The sequence below is a fragment of the Mercurialis annua genome, linkage group LG1-X (assembly GCF_937616625.2).
Source record: "Mercurialis annua linkage group LG1-X, ddMerAnnu1.2, whole genome shotgun sequence".
Classification (NCBI taxonomy): domain Eukaryota; kingdom Viridiplantae; phylum Streptophyta; class Magnoliopsida; order Malpighiales; family Euphorbiaceae; genus Mercurialis; species Mercurialis annua.
In genome coordinates, this window is record NC_065570.1 from 57,027,181 (window position 1) to 57,042,532 (window position 15,352).

The window sequence follows — 15,352 nt, forward strand, 5'->3', positions numbered from 1 at the left end:
ATCCATAAAAGATTTATGTTTTAAAAAATTTAAAAATTAGAATAATTAGAATAATTTAACTATAATACTTAATTTTAAAATTTCAATAAAATTCAATTTTTTATTATTTAAATGAAAGAGAGAATAATATACATTTTCTAATATATATAATATATTCATAAATATAATATTATATCCTTTTTACAATTATTGTATTTATTATAAAATAAATATTATTTTATTTAGTTATCACATTCAATGAATTTTTTTTACTAATGAACTGTAGCTCACATAGTAGAAGCGCTGGACAACAAACTATTAGGTCATGGGTTCATTTTTCCCACAAGCCCCCTCCCCCCCTAAATCATATATAAAAAAAAAAATTCTTTTTTATTCAATGATAAAATGAAGGCTTAAATGCACCAAAAATCAATACGAGAAGAAAAAATTAGATAAAAAATGTTAATCAACCCTTATAGTTATGGTCTAGGAATATTTAAGTTTTTATAGTGAATGGAGTCTTATTTAAGTCCACGTATTGTGGTGCAAAAAACCATATCATTAACACCGTCCATGAAAACCGTTAAACCTATAAACTTTGCACAACGATCTGCTATTTTATATGGCAGCCTTACAAGCAAATAGCCCACTTGATCACATTTTGTGTGAACTTTGGAATTAAAGAACAATAATTTCAAGTTTCAAACTCAATAACTAATTATTTCAAGATAATCATAATACAACATTCAAATAGGACAGAAGCACGTCAACTTGAAATTCTATTGAAGATGATTTGCGCACCATGTTGAGGCATCAAGCTTATGAACTGCATTGGAGCATGAACATACGTTGGTGACAATCTAAAAGAGAATTGTTTGATGATCATAGCTAACACAATTTTGGCTTCAAAAAGGGCTAAATTTCGACCAGGACAAATTCTGGGTCCTATTCCAAATGGGAAAAGTGAAGCCAAGTGCCTTCGAGACTCGTTAAATCGCAAAGGATTGAACTCGTTAGCATCTTCACCCCATATATCAGGATCATGGTGGATTGCCGCCATTGGCAAATAGAGTTGTGTTCGCGCAGGAATATCAATATTTCCGAGTTGAGCACTTCTATTACCAACCTGCCTCACTAATAACGGAGCTGGTGGGTAGAGCCGAAGTGTTTCATCGATTACGGAGCTTACAATTTTAAGCGCGCTCAGATTTTCCGCAACCGGGAAGTTATTATTTCCGAAGGTTCGAGAAACTTCTTCGCGTGCCTTGTCTTGCCATTCGGGGTGTAATGCTAAAAGAAGAAGTGCCCATGTCATAAGGTTGGCAACAGTTTCTTTTCCTCCAAAATAGACCGTCTTGCATTCATCTATAATCTCCTCTTCTGATAATCTTTCTTCCTTTTCGTCTTGATTTTTGTACGGAGACATTAGCGAAGTAAGTAGATTTCTTGCATTCTCTTTTTCTCTAGTGTTAGTTCGGATCAAAGTCCTTATCGCTTCACGAGTTTCCTTGTTTATTCTCCACCTTTCTTTATTCTTATTGGTAGGCAAGAACCTGCATACACATGAACCATGAATTCACATATGAAAACTGAATGTTTCGACATTAATAAAAATCCTTCTAAAACTCCGGAACTTTAAATTTGTAAACTATTCTTATATGAAAATATCATTTCATCATTTTGTTCGTTTTAGCATATAGTATTTATGACTCTAGGCATATAGAAATTAAGAAAGAAGTAAATTTATGTATGGTCGCGGGTCACCTAAAACCAGGAATATAAACACTTCTAACAGCCAAAGAATGAAGGTGCGTAAGTCGATCTTGTGATGCAAATATATGTTTGCCTTGTTCAAAATTGCTACCAAAAGCAGTTCTTGAAATAACATCTGCCGAAAGTTCATGAAGTTCTTTATTCACTTCCATCTCAAATTCATCTTTGTCTCCCATTATTTTTTTCCATTTTCTAATCATCTCCCTGGTGCTAGCCACAATATCTGGCACCCATTCCTGCCATTTAGCCATAAAATTTGCATCAAATTTGAATAGCGTACAATCACATAGTAGTTTTTAGGACTATTTAACATTTGATCCTTTTCAAAATGGAATTAATTCATGTTGAGCACAATTGATCATTCTTTTTAATTCGGGTAATTGATCTGGCCATCATTGAACTTTCGAGTTTTTTCATTTCAGTCACTAAACTATTTTTTTTATTTTGATCACTGAACTTTCATTTTTTTTCATTTCGGTATTTCAGGCAAAAAATGCTTAACTGGCAGCCGAAAGTTGACATGTAACAACCAGATTTTATAAGTTTTACTTTGAAAATTTATCACACATATAATTTCACTTTGAAAATGACTTTTTAGATCAAATAATGCATATATGGCAAGTTTTCAGGTTAAAAAAAATTAATTCCGGCTGCCACCTAAGCATTTTTTGCCGGAAAATACTAAAATGAAAAAAATTGAAAGTTCAGTTATCAAAATAAAAAAAAATAGTTTAATGACTGAAATGAAAAAATTCAAAAGTTCAGTGATCTTCAGGATCAATTACCCTTTTAATTTATTAGAGGATAGCAATTTGATGTCTGCGGATATAGCATTTGAACTATATTTGGTTAAAAATGTTTGAGAGATATACCTTAACCCGCTCCATGTTAAAAGCCTGGTTTATATATTTTCTGTGAAAGGCCCACTTATCACCTTCAAGGCCCACAATTCCTTCACCAAACAGCAACTTAGCCTGAGGGTTTCGGTCGACCATATGAAAAGAGCCACCTGAGTTCATCAAAACATTCTTAACCAAGTCCGGGTCGAACACAGCTAACATTGGCCTGCACCCGAACCAGTAAACAAATGTCTTCCCATACACGCTCGACCATTTGTAGTAAAATGGAAGTATACGATCAACCACATCATGATTAAACAACGACGTCGGCTTTGAGTTTCCCTCGGCTTGTAAACGGCGCATCTCTGCCGTGTTTCCGAAGATCAGACGGTAGGCAGGGCCTCCGATGCCTTGCTTCTTGAAATGGTGTTGAATTCTTAAAGGGACCCATATGATTGAATAGATAAACTTGAGGGTGCAAATGAGTAGTAGAAAGATCCCAATTTGAAGCAGCATGATGACAGATGTAAACTAAAGACAAATGTTTTTTTCCTTTTGTTCATGAGATTTTCAGAAAGGTGATATTTATAATGGATAATAATTACTACATTCTAACTAAATGTCACGAATGGAGAGGCTGATTTCATGGTATAGTTTGGGAGACTAAAGATAAAGCTCCACGGCCACATCAATCAAATGAGAGCCACAGACCATTTTTGTATGAATATATATGAAGATGATAAATTCACATCAAATAACATAAACATTTAATCAGGCGTACAACGTGCTGCTTTAATTAACATAATGAGATAATTGATTATGAGAATCAATGAATTTTTATTTTTATTTATTTTAGTAGCTAAATTTTAATAAGTATTAACCCATTCTAAAACCTATAAAGTATACGTTTTTTATTTAAAAAATCCCTCAAATTTAAATTAACTCTTTCTAGCCCATATCTTTTCATTTTTTTTGTATTTATAAGCCCTTTGATGGAAATCCGTAAAAAAAATTACAATTGTTTGATAGACATCCATCGAAGAGCCTATAAATACGAAAAATGAAAGAATAGAGGCCAAAAAGAGCTATTTGAAGTTGAGGGGCGTTTTAAACAAAAAAACGTATACTTTAGGGTCTTAATGGGTTAATCATACTTTATTTACATAAACTAAATATATCTTTGATCCTTTCTTTTACATTATCTTCATGTCATTTAATATCTCAAATAAAATTTTGACGTGTCTCAACAAATTTTTAAAGTTCAAAAATCATTTTACTTTTTCAATAAAATTTTAGGGATCTTTTCAGACTTTTAAGAGCTTAATTGAGATCGAAAATTTAAAAAGAGACTATTTGCTCCACGTCCTAAATTATAGGGCATTATTTGCCCATTTTCCCTTTTAATTTTGTTTTTTTGAATTCTAAATTAAGCAAACTGAATCATTCAATTTTAATAAATTTCAGTAACTATATTTACCAAACCGACTTATTTAATTCAATATTTAAAAAAGTCAATAATTATTATTTTCAGCATTTAATTTTCAGTTTTATCAAACGCCACCAAAGTCTCTATACTTTTATCTTTTATTTTACTTGGTTTTTAATAAACTTTTTACATTTAAGTAGTCTCTTAACTATTTAGTTTGTACATTTCTGGTCCTTTGCTGATGAAATAATAAAAAGACGTCGTCGTTTTAATTACATGAAACGACTACGTTTTATAACTAAAAGGACCCAATATGTACAAAATAAATAGTTAAAAGATCACTTAAATGTAAAAAGTTTGTCAAGTACTAAGTGAAATAAAAAGTAATAGTACAAGGGTTTTAAGATGAGTTTAGCCTAATAAGTTTGCAAAGAAACATACATAAAAAATTATCAGGGTAATCAATTCTGAATGTTATTATGCTTTATAATTATTTTAAATAGGTGATTGTATTTTAATTTGTTTTAATTTGGTTACTAAATTGTAATTTTAGTGATATTGAGAGGGCTTTAAGTGATTTTTGACTAAATATGAATTTTAGATTATGTAAGCTAAATTACCTGGTATTGTATGTAAACATATCAACTGAAAATCAACCTGACATTTAACATTTATCCGTGGAATAAAGAAACCTCAAAATGATAACAAACAAAGAAATAAAAATAAAAACAGGAAATCACCAATTTCATATTTCTCTGAAGAAAATTGGTGCACCATGTTGAGGAAGTACCGTCAGGAATTGTATGGGAGCATGAATATAGGTCGGCGATAGCTCGAAAGTGAATTTCCTAATGATCATAGCCAAAACTATTTTCATTTCAGCCATGGCTAAGCTTTGCCCAACACATATTCTTGGTCCTAAACTCCATGGAAAAAATAAAGATGACAGTTTTCCATTTTCGCTAAATCTCCAAGGATTGAACTTGTCAGCATCTTCACCCTATATTTCGGTACTCCGATGAGCAGCATGGCCAAATAAAGTTCTGTATTAGCCGGAATCTCAAGATCTCCAAGATTTACATCTTTTCTTGCTTCCCTGATCAACCCCACAACTGGAGTGTAGAGTCGTAGAGTTTCATTGAGAATCATGTTTATCTATAAACAAGAAAATTCGGGTTAAATTTTTTTGCGATTACCAAACTAGTTGTTTTTACAGAACGATTACCCACTTTTAATTTCTTTTATTTGGGTAATCAAACTTTAATTCTATCAACAACAACATGTCACTAAAGAATTCATACGAAAAATGGCTAACATGGCCAACAAAGAGTACTGCCTTTCTAAAATTTTGCATTTAGAAATATATATCCTTTTTGAAATATAGCAACTAGTTTCATAACCTTAAAATAAATAAAATATGATGACTATTCGCCGACTAAATCATTTAGGGGCCGTTTGGTTTAAGGTTGGGAATGAGAATCGGAATGGGAATCGGAATGAGAAGAAATGGTAATGGGAATAATTGTTTTCATTTTTTATTGGTAAAACACTATCCATATCCATAAGTAAATCACTATAGTTCAATTATTAACCATAAAATTCACTTAGATATCCATATCCATAAGTAAATTCTCAACTTTCAACCTTAGGAAACAAAGAATAATGCTTTGAGAAGTTCAAAGTTGAACTTACAATTTTAAGATAAGCAAGAATATCTGCAGTTGGAATCTCTCTATCTCCGCAAACCCCAACTACTTCTTGTCTGGCTTTGACTTGCCATTCTTGATTGATGGATAAAACTTAAAAGAATGAGTGCCCAAGTTAAAGTTTTGGCACTCGTTTCCTTTCCTGCAAAGTAAAATGTCTTGCATTCATCAATAACTTCTTCCTTCTCTAACTTCTCGTCTTTATCATTGTTATGCTTGTAAGGAGACATCAACAGGCTAAGTAAATTTCTCGAGTTCTCTGTTTTTCTGCTGTTAGTCTCAATTACTGTCCGAATTGACTGCCGGATTTCCTTTTCTAGTCTCCGCCTCTCTTTGTTCATCTTCGTGGGCGAACATATGTTATATCGTCAAGAACGTAGAAGATCGAGATCACTGCACTTGCAATCGGAATTGTCTAAAATCATCAGTTTGGGAAGTTATAACTCACCGGAATCCTGGAATGCGGGCAGTTTTAAGCGGGAGAAAAGCAAAGTGCATTTGCTTTTCTTGTAAAATGAAGATGTTTCCTTCTTCGAAACTGCTTCTGAAAATCGTTCTGGAAATTATCTCTGCGGAGAGATCATGAAGTTGTTTATGCACTTCCATCTCAAAGTCATCTTTTCCTAATCCTCTTTTTTCCTCCCATTTCTCCAGCATTTTCACAGTACTTTCAACAATTTTTAGTACCCATCCCTTCCCAGTAAGAAAAAATATATCAAGTGACAATTGTTTGATCTAGTAAACATAAAGTGTAATTGCAAAACAAATATCACTTTCAGAGTGTTTTGCAATTTTAACAGGAACTATGAAACACCTAACAATTTTCATATATAAAAACGTGGACATGGATGCTGAAACAATGACACATGCTGATATATACTCCAGCATTCAAATCAGCATCTCTTGATCGGGAAATTTTTCGGCTTTCAAAATAATAGAATGGTTGCCCTAAACATACACAAGCCCCAATCAAGTGCTTACCTTGACTTGCTCCATACTTAAAGCAAGAGCAGCTATTCGCCTGTGAATCGCCCATTTCTCTCCTCTGATTGTAGCAAGTCCGTCTCCCAACTGTAGCTTGCCTAAAAAATTATCAGGCTTATCAAATATCCCACTTGTATCCATGAGAATTTTCTTGATCAAGCCTGGATCAGTGATGGCTAATCTTGGTTTTGTCCCATACCAGTACAAAAAAGTCTCACCATACATACTGGCTTGACCACTTGTGATGAACTGGAATCACTCGAGGTAATATGTTATGGTCTACTAACATCTTCAATGACCGGGCCTCTTCGGTCATACGGCAAATCTCCGACGTGTTGCCAGAGATCGGAAAGTAACCGGGCCCATAAACTCCTTGTTTCCTGAAATGAGCTTGAATCTTATAAGGAACCCAGAATCTTATAAGGAACCCAGAATATCAAGCGTGCGAGTTTCAGAAGAAGGATAAAAATAACTAAGAATATGATGAGAAGCATGATGATCTCAATAGAAGAAAATGCCATGGCAGGCCAGAGCTGGTGAACTAAGAGTATTTTACTCTTGACATTTTGTGCAAGACAATCATAATATAGCTTTCACATACCTAACCATGAGAACTTCGATAAATTATTTAATAATACAAGATTCCTTACAATTATTGAGTTCTTTTTTAATTAACAAAAAAATGTTTTCACAGTAAGTAAACTTCAAGTTGAAATTCTGCTAAAGATGATTTGCGCACCGTGTTGAGGCATCAAGCTTATGAATAGCATCGGAGCATGAACATACGTTGGCGATAATCGGAAACAAAACTGTCTGATGATCATAGCTAACATAATTTTGGCTTCAACAACGGCTAAATTTTGACCAGCACATATTCTGGGGCCTATCCCGAAAGGAAAAAATAATGCCAGGTGCTTTCGATTTTGAGACTCTTTAAATCTAAAGGGATTGAACTCATTAGCATCTTCTCCCCATATATCAGGATCATGTTGTATAGCCATTAATGGCAAATAGAGCTGCGTTCCTGCAGGAATCTCAAGATTTCCGAGCTTAACCCTTTTATTACCTACTTGCCTCATTAACATCACAGCTGGTGGATAGAGCCGAAGAGTTTCATTGATTATCAAGCTCACCTGTTACAAAATGCAAATAATCATAACAAGAAGAGGGAGGTAAACGCAAAGTTTTGCCACAGAAACTGCCGTCACAAAATTTTGTAGCAGCACTTTCTATCACAATCCATCACAAAAGTCCATCAATCCTCACAAAATTGTGAGGAAAATCCTACACAAAGACTGACAGTCACAAATTGACAGTTTTTTATATAGTGCAGAAATTTGGGCCTTACAATCTTAAGCTCACTCAGGTTTTCTGCAAGTGGGAATTCGTTCCTTCCGAAGATTCTAGAAACTTCTTCGCGTGCCTTGTCTTGCCATTCTTGATGTAATGCCAAAAGGAGAAGTGCCCAAGTCAAGAGACTAGCAGTAGTTTCTTTTCCAGCAAAGTAAAATGTTTTGCATTCATCTATAATATCCTCTTCCGATAATCTTTCTTCTTCCCCGTCTTGATTTTTATAGGAAGACATTAGCAAACTGAGTAGGTTTCTTGAATTTTCTTTTTCTCTAGTGTTAGCTCTTATCAAAGTCCTTATAGCTTCACGAGTTTCCTCGTTTAGTCTCCACCTTTCTCTGTTCTTCTTAGTAGGCAAAAACCTGCATGAAATGAAAATCAAAAGACCTAATCAAGAAACTAACAGTTTCCAAAAATAAAAATAAAGAAGAAACTAATAATCTTGATAGTGTCGACGAAGAAAAAGTAGGTGACCTAAAGCCAGGAATGTAGATACTTCTAACAGCCTGAGAAAAAAGGTTCATTTGTTGTTCTTGTAAGGAAAATATATTTTTGCCTTGTTCAAAATTGCTACCAAATGCAGTTCTTGATATAACATCTGCTGATAGTTCGTGAAGTTCTTTATTCACTTCCATCTCGAACTCATCTCTGTCTCCCATTATTTCTTCCCATTTCCTTATCGTCTTCATCGTGCTAGTCACAATCACTGGCACCCAAGCCTGTCATCATTAAACTTGAAAGCTATCAGATTCAAAACAATTTTTATTTAATTAGGTCCTGCATGTTAAATACACAAAGTGCAATTTACATACTATTTCTCAGAAGTCTTTATCAATTATCATCACAGTCATTGCATCAATTGAACCACTTTCAATTAATTAAATTAACTAAACTAAACATCAAACATTTGATCCATTTCAAACTGCAATTGATGCAGGTGGGGTCAATGATCTAATTATCACCACATGCACATTTTTTGAATACTTAAATATCAGTTTGCAGGGCTAAAATTATTTATTTATTAATCATAAACTCATTAATTTTTCTAAATTAATCTAAATATTTGATCAATTAGCCCTGTTTCTGAAATTGATGTTTTTGATCTAATAGATCAAAGTTGATAACTTTAATAGACTAATTGATTAAAAAGCTAATTTTAATATTAATTACCATTGCGTACAAGTTAAGGTGACAACTAGGTAAAGTTTTGAGAATTGAAGAAAGGCCAAATGTCGTAAAAAGGCCAAACCTTTCATAAAAGTTTCACAAAAGACCCGACCTTTCAATTTTGTCGATTTTGGCCAAAAACAAATTATTTGGTTTCAATTGTGACCAACTCTCAATTTGATTTCAATTTGCCTATGTGACGCCTATGTGGCGCCTATATGGCATGTCAAATATTGAAAGGTCGGGACTTTTGTGAAATCAAATAATCCATTTTTGGCCAAAATCGACACAATGGAAAGGTTAGGACTTTTGTGAAACCAAATAATCAGTTTTTGGCCAAAATCGATAAAATTAAAAGGTCAGGACTTTTGTGAAACTTTTGTGAAAGGTTTGGCCTTTTTACAACATTTGGCCTTGAAGAAATAACTTACCTTAACCCGCTCCATATTAAAAGCCTGGTTCGCAATTCTTCGGTGAAGGGCCCATTTGGCACCGTCAAGCCCCAATAGTCCTTCACCAAACAGCAACTTAGCTTGAGGGTTCTGCGTTACTCGACGAAAAGAGCCACCTGAGTTCATTAAGACATCCTTAATCATGTCCGGTTCGAACAAAGCCAGCCTCGGCCTCCAACCAAACCAGTAAACAAATGTCTTCCCATACATGCTCGACCATTTGTAGTAAAATGGAAGTACACGATCGACCACATCATGATTGAACGACGACGAAGACGTTGACTTCGATTTTCCCTCGGCGTATAAACGGCGGATCTCTGCTGAGTTTCCGAAGATCAGACGGTAGGTAGGGCCTCTGACGCCTTGCTTCTTGAAATGATATTGAATTCTTAAGGGGACCCATATGACTGAGTGGATAAATTTGAGGATGCAAATTAGCAATACGAATATCAAAATCTTGATAAGAAGAAGCAGAAACATGATGGTGATTTAAATTAATTAAGTTAAGTTTTTAGTGAGAGTTTATGAGAATAGTGACATATTTTTAATGTTTGGTTCATTGTAAAATTCAAAATTAATATATAGTACTTTTGTTTTTATCTATTATAGTATTATAATATGTACTAGCATGTTATCCGCGGGATGCCGCGGTAGATTATTATTTACTTCATCTGTCTTACTTTAAAGAATTATTTTATTTTATAGAAAAATATTAATTAAAATATATTTTCTTACTTCATTTTTATTAATGGTAGTATAATTTTTATAGCATTTATTTTCACATCGCTAAATAAGATAGATAAAAAAAGTAAATATAAAATATTTTATAAAAAATAGAACTTTCAAAATGGGACATCTTAAAATTAAAAGTGATACTTTTATAATAGAACGAAAAGAGACTGTATTAATATTATAGGTTTAATATTTTTTTATAATAGAAAAGGAGGAGCGCCTGTTGGAAAAATTGACTGCACAATCTAAAACATTGATGTTAAACGCTTATATTATTTCAGCTATAACTTATCGATAATTTTATAATAATTTTATTTGTCATATTTAACTATAATTTTATTATTCTATTTTCTTGATAGAAATATTCTAACATATTTTTAAAATTTTATATTTAATATAATTATTGAAAAGAACAAACATAATTTTATAAAATATGATGTCAATTTCATCAATATTATCTACCATAATTTGTTGCTTTTATTTTTGATATTTATGAATGTCGAAAATAGAATACTAAGTTAGTTATTTTAAACGTAACTTTTAAATAGGAATATGGTGAAGTTCTAATGGCTAGCTATAGATCAATGTTCTAAAATTAAATTTAAAACTAAAAAACATATTGGGTTGATAAATATTATTGTGGAAATTGTAGTATAAAAAAGTTAGAAAATAAATTTTTATAAAACTTTTAATATTATATACAATCTAATTCAATTGCCAGTATTCTGAGTTGTGATCTAAAATATAAATTTATACGATATGAAAATCTTTGGAAAAGTAGAAATTTACGTATTTTTCAAAGGAAGTGAACTTCAGTGGATGTAGTTTTTGATAGCTTTATTATTGCTTCAAAATTTCAAATTATTAAAAATATTCGAATCCGATTTTTGCTTATTTTAGTTTGGAGTTGTTTAAAAATTCAAATTGTATTTTATTTGGATGATTTCTAAGAAGCACGGAAACTTCGAGAAAGTTGCGTTTCCCGTTTCGGAAACGTTTCGGAAACCGGAAACTCTTGGACACCCGTACGAAACGTTTCGGGACGTTTCTGTAAATAATAAAAATTAAAATTTGTAAAAAATTTAAAATTATTACCCACAAATAAAAAAATCTAACTAGTTACCCATAAATTTTACATTCGCATTGCCCACAATATAACAAATATACTTATTTTGTGTTGAATTGTATTACATTTTTTATATATTTATAAAATTTTAAATATTTAGTACATTAAATTGAATTATTTTGTTAATTATCATAAATATTTAAATAATATTTTTATAAATATATCCCTAAATTTTTGTTATTTACACGTTTCCCCCGCGTTTCGTGTCCTTCATTTTGAAAAACTTTCGTTTCCCCGTGTCCGTTTCGTATCGTTTCCGTTTCCCGTTTCCGTTTCCGTGCTACTTAGGATGATTTTGCTTTATATTTGCCACACTCTTTAGTTGCATTTTTATATCTGAGTGTTGGTTAGTCATTTCTTTTGCCTTTTTAATACAACTTTCAGTCATTAAAAAATTAATTATATTTTATGAAAGTTAAATTAATTTTTTTGAGCTATTGCATATTTTATTTTTAATTTGATTTATTGATTTCATGTTATTTAATTTGTGTAATTGTTGATGTAAATTTGACTTTATATAAAAATTATTTTAAATAGAACAGTTTTTATATAGACTTTATCCATCAACTTATTTATGGATGGAATAGTTTACCACATTAATAAAATATTACTAATAATATAATTTAATTTTTTAATTTTTTTATATTTAATAATTAACATGATAAAATATTATTGATTATGTCTACACATAATTTGGTGGAAAAAGTTTATAAAAAAATTTCTCTACTTTTGTTTTATGAATTGTCTCTATTTAATAATTATATTTTAATCACTTGAAATAAAAAGACAATGATAAAAAATAATACAACAATACTTTCTCACAGCTCTTAGAGTAGTTAAACGGTTAATTAACCATCTTCTTTTGGCTTTATTGGGTTATGATAGATAAGTATTCTCTAAAAGTATTGTAACCTTTGTTGACCGTCCATTGTCGTTTCCTATCATTTTACATTTTCATCAATGCGTCCAAATCTGATAGTACTAAATAAGCGGTAATTTTGGCTCAACGACATTCCGTTTTTCCCATATAATTATAATTCTATTTTTTTCCGTCGTTTAGATTTTGATGTCGTTTTTCTTCTATTTTAATGTATAGTATAATATAATTCTTGCGAAACTTTAAGGTCACGCACTACGTATTAGTGCGTCAATCATGAAGACAAATTACAGAAAAGTCCACTCAACTGAGATTTCTTCTGAAAAATGTTATTATTGTCATCATCAAACTAGTATATTATCTGATCATGAGATTAAGTATTTCTTTTTTGAAATCCATCTGATGAGATTAACTTAATTTTTTTAATTTTTTTATGTCAAAGACTAAAATTTTCATTAATAATAATGAAATTACATAAATGAATAGTTTTTCATCAATTCGAAAGAAGCTATTCTAAAATAATAATGAGAGTTGTTTTAACACAGTCATCGAATATGACTTTTTCAACCATCAAAAGGTTACCCAAATACATAAATGGTTCAAATATTAAGACTATAATCTTGAAACCGCTTGATTCTTAAAGTTTCAAACTTTTCAAATCTAATCTTCAATACTGATCCAAAAGTTATCTTTAGATCGTTAGATCCATTGAAATATCATGTTTTCCGAACTTCATCTTCAAAGAGATTTTGAAAAAATAAACTTTCATCTTCAAACATACCTTTGATCTTTAAAATAAAAGACAAATAAACACTACAACAAAACTTAATAAAATCTAGATCAAAAAATTTCAAATAAATATCTTTAAAGATTTTTTTAAACAAGAGTGATAGATCTACAGTAAATATTATTATGGGCGGAGAGAAGATGATTTTCCGTTTAACCGGAAAAATCATCTTCTCCCACCCTCAAAAAATGATGAAGAAAAAAGACTTGTTTTTTTTGGTAGAGGGAGAAAGACTTGATTTTAGAGAGAATGGGGAGAACAATAGAGAATATCGCATTCGCATATATAGTGTATAATCTCATAAGACAGACATTATGATGGTTAACACTGCCAGTTAGATGTTAATGCAAAAAATTTAGTGTGTAGTGTTTGAAATTGAATGCGTACTTGTTTTTCAAATATCACATGAAGAACCGAATTTATCAAAAAAAAAAACATGAAGAACCAAATATATTAATAAATAAATAAATAGGCAAAACTTTGGTGGATGCACTAATTTTTGTAGTACATTTTCATAAATTAATTTTGAATTCTTGTTTATTAAGGTATAGAGTAGTGGACAAAATACTCGTTGTACATTTCAAATGTTAGAAATTCAAATTCTATGTTGCGCGATATAAAAATGTATGTCCTTTGTATGTATGTATCCATTGTATGTCGAAATAAAATTGAAAATGATAAAAATCTGCTATGTCAAGAGGCGTTTTTTTAAATGATTTAATACAGAGTAAATGTAATATACTTTACCTTTGTTAAAAAAAATGTAATATACTTTAGAAAAAAATCACACCAACAATGCCTAAGCTTTTTTAAATTTTCTATTTGGTGTTCGAACTTATATTCTTTTATACTAGCGTTTTAACTTTTAAAAAGCATATTAATGAATTGTTTTATCCATTTTCTTGTCATTATTGTGCTAAAAGATAATACAACCCTCGTTTAATATTGAATCATATAAGTACAAATAAGTGATGATTGTGTGTAAATAATACACCTGTATATGTGAAATTAAAATGGCAAACTATATTTATAATTGTTTTTAAAAATAGCTTTATTAACAGTCTGGTGACTAAAAAATTACTAAAAATACTCATTTGACATGCATTTAAAAAATCGAAACACTAATATAAAAACAATAAAAGTTCAGTGGTATAAATTTGATTATAAGGTATAAATTCCTATTAGTTTTTCTTTTTTCTGAAAATGACATTTTTCACTAGTTTACTAAAAATTTGTATTAAACTTTAATAATTAAAAAGAGTAAACACAAAAAATTAGATTATATATTAGTAAAAATTAGATTGAGATTCCCTCAATTTCATTTAAAATTGAGGGGATCATGTTCACGATTCATACCGTTTATTATAAAATGAATAGTATAAATTAATTTGATTAAAATTATATTTTTGTTTATCTATACCGTTTATCTCACAATGAGTATATCGTACACATGATCCCGCTAAGTTTAAAATGAACTTGAGGAAATTTCAATATGTAAAAATTAACTAGTGTAATAATTGATCAAGACAAGAAATAGAAATTAAAAAGTAAACAAGCATTTCAATTCTGATTCAGTGGGTAGGGTCTTACAAAAAATGGAGAATAAAATTAGAAACTTACCCCAATTGAGCTCAGATAAGCCCCTACACCATAAATGAAAGAGACCCACACGTGATGACACGTAGACAGTTGCCAACTCACACACCTATTCAATAAACCCTGCAAATAAGTTTGACCATCAAACGAACCCCTCTCACTCACTCACTCTTATGTACTGCACTCAGTTACCATATTTGAATAGTGACCCCACATTTAGCCATAAATTTATCCTCACCTACTAACAATTAACCCTCCATCCTCACCCATCATTCTCACTTCATTAAAACGCTTCTGCCCTAACATTTTTAATGCCCATTTCTTCATACCTAAATTTCTAATGTTTTTTCAGTCTATCCAGAGGTAATTTCCACTATTTCAAGTAGTAGTCTATTTACTTGAATACAAGTGTGCAAATATTCAGATATTATCTTAATACTATTAAAAAATTCAATATATTTTTTGTCGAACAAAGATTATGGAATAATTATAAAAATATCCATAACCTTTTATATGTTTTATACTTATGGCAAGAACAGTGTATAAAGACAAAGACCG

The 15,352-nt window shown here is 31.0% G+C and overlaps 2 protein-coding genes and 1 pseudogene across 2 annotated transcripts; all 3 read right to left on the minus strand.

Moving 5' to 3' along the window:
• Positions 1-537: 537 nt before the first annotated feature.
• Positions 538-3,283, minus strand: LOC126681755 (cytochrome P450 734A1-like). Its single transcript, XM_050377307.2, has 3 exons — positions 2,625-3,283; positions 1,744-1,988; positions 538-1,532 (listed from the first exon to the last, which is right to left on the minus strand). Exons 1-3 carry the CDS (start codon positions 3,105-3,107, stop codon positions 746-748), a joined length of 1,515 nt encoding a protein of 504 aa, XP_050233264.1. The 5' UTR covers positions 3,108-3,283; the 3' UTR covers positions 538-745.
• Positions 3,284-4,658: 1,375 nt separating this feature from the next.
• Positions 4,659-7,143, minus strand: LOC126673630 (cytochrome P450 734A1-like; annotated as a pseudogene).
• A 162-nt stretch (positions 7,144-7,305) lies between these two features.
• On the minus strand, positions 7,306-10,211 carry LOC126681753 (cytochrome P450 734A1-like). The gene is made up of 4 exons (XM_050377303.2): positions 9,656-10,211; positions 8,532-8,776; positions 8,056-8,419; positions 7,306-7,840 (listed from the first exon to the last, which is right to left on the minus strand). The coding sequence occupies exons 1-4, from the start codon at positions 10,154-10,156 to the stop codon at positions 7,412-7,414; spliced, it is 1,539 nt and encodes a 512-aa protein (XP_050233260.1). The 5' UTR covers positions 10,157-10,211; the 3' UTR covers positions 7,306-7,411.
• Positions 10,212-15,352: the final 5,141 nt, after the last annotated feature.

Coding starts and splice junctions, on each gene's coding strand:
- LOC126681755 (XM_050377307.2), bottom strand. CDS start 3,107: ATGCTGCTTCAAATTGGGATCTTTCTACTACTCATTTGCACCCTCAAG. Junction 1,989..2,624: donor TTAACATGGAGCGGGTTAAG/GTATATCTCTCA, acceptor GCTAAATGGCAG/GAATGGGTGCCAGATATTGT. Junction 1,533..1,743: donor GTTTATATTCCTGGTTTTAG/GTGACCCGCGAC, acceptor ATGTGTATGCAG/GTTCTTGCCTACCAATAAGA.
- LOC126681753 (XM_050377303.2), bottom strand. CDS start 10,156: ATGTTTCTGCTTCTTCTTATCAAGATTTTGATATTCGTATTGCTAATT. Junction 8,777..9,655: donor TTAATATGGAGCGGGTTAAG/GTAAGTTATTTC, acceptor TAATGATGACAG/GCTTGGGTGCCAGTGATTGT. Junction 8,420..8,531: donor ATCTACATTCCTGGCTTTAG/GTCACCTACTTT, acceptor CATTTCATGCAG/GTTTTTGCCTACTAAGAAGA.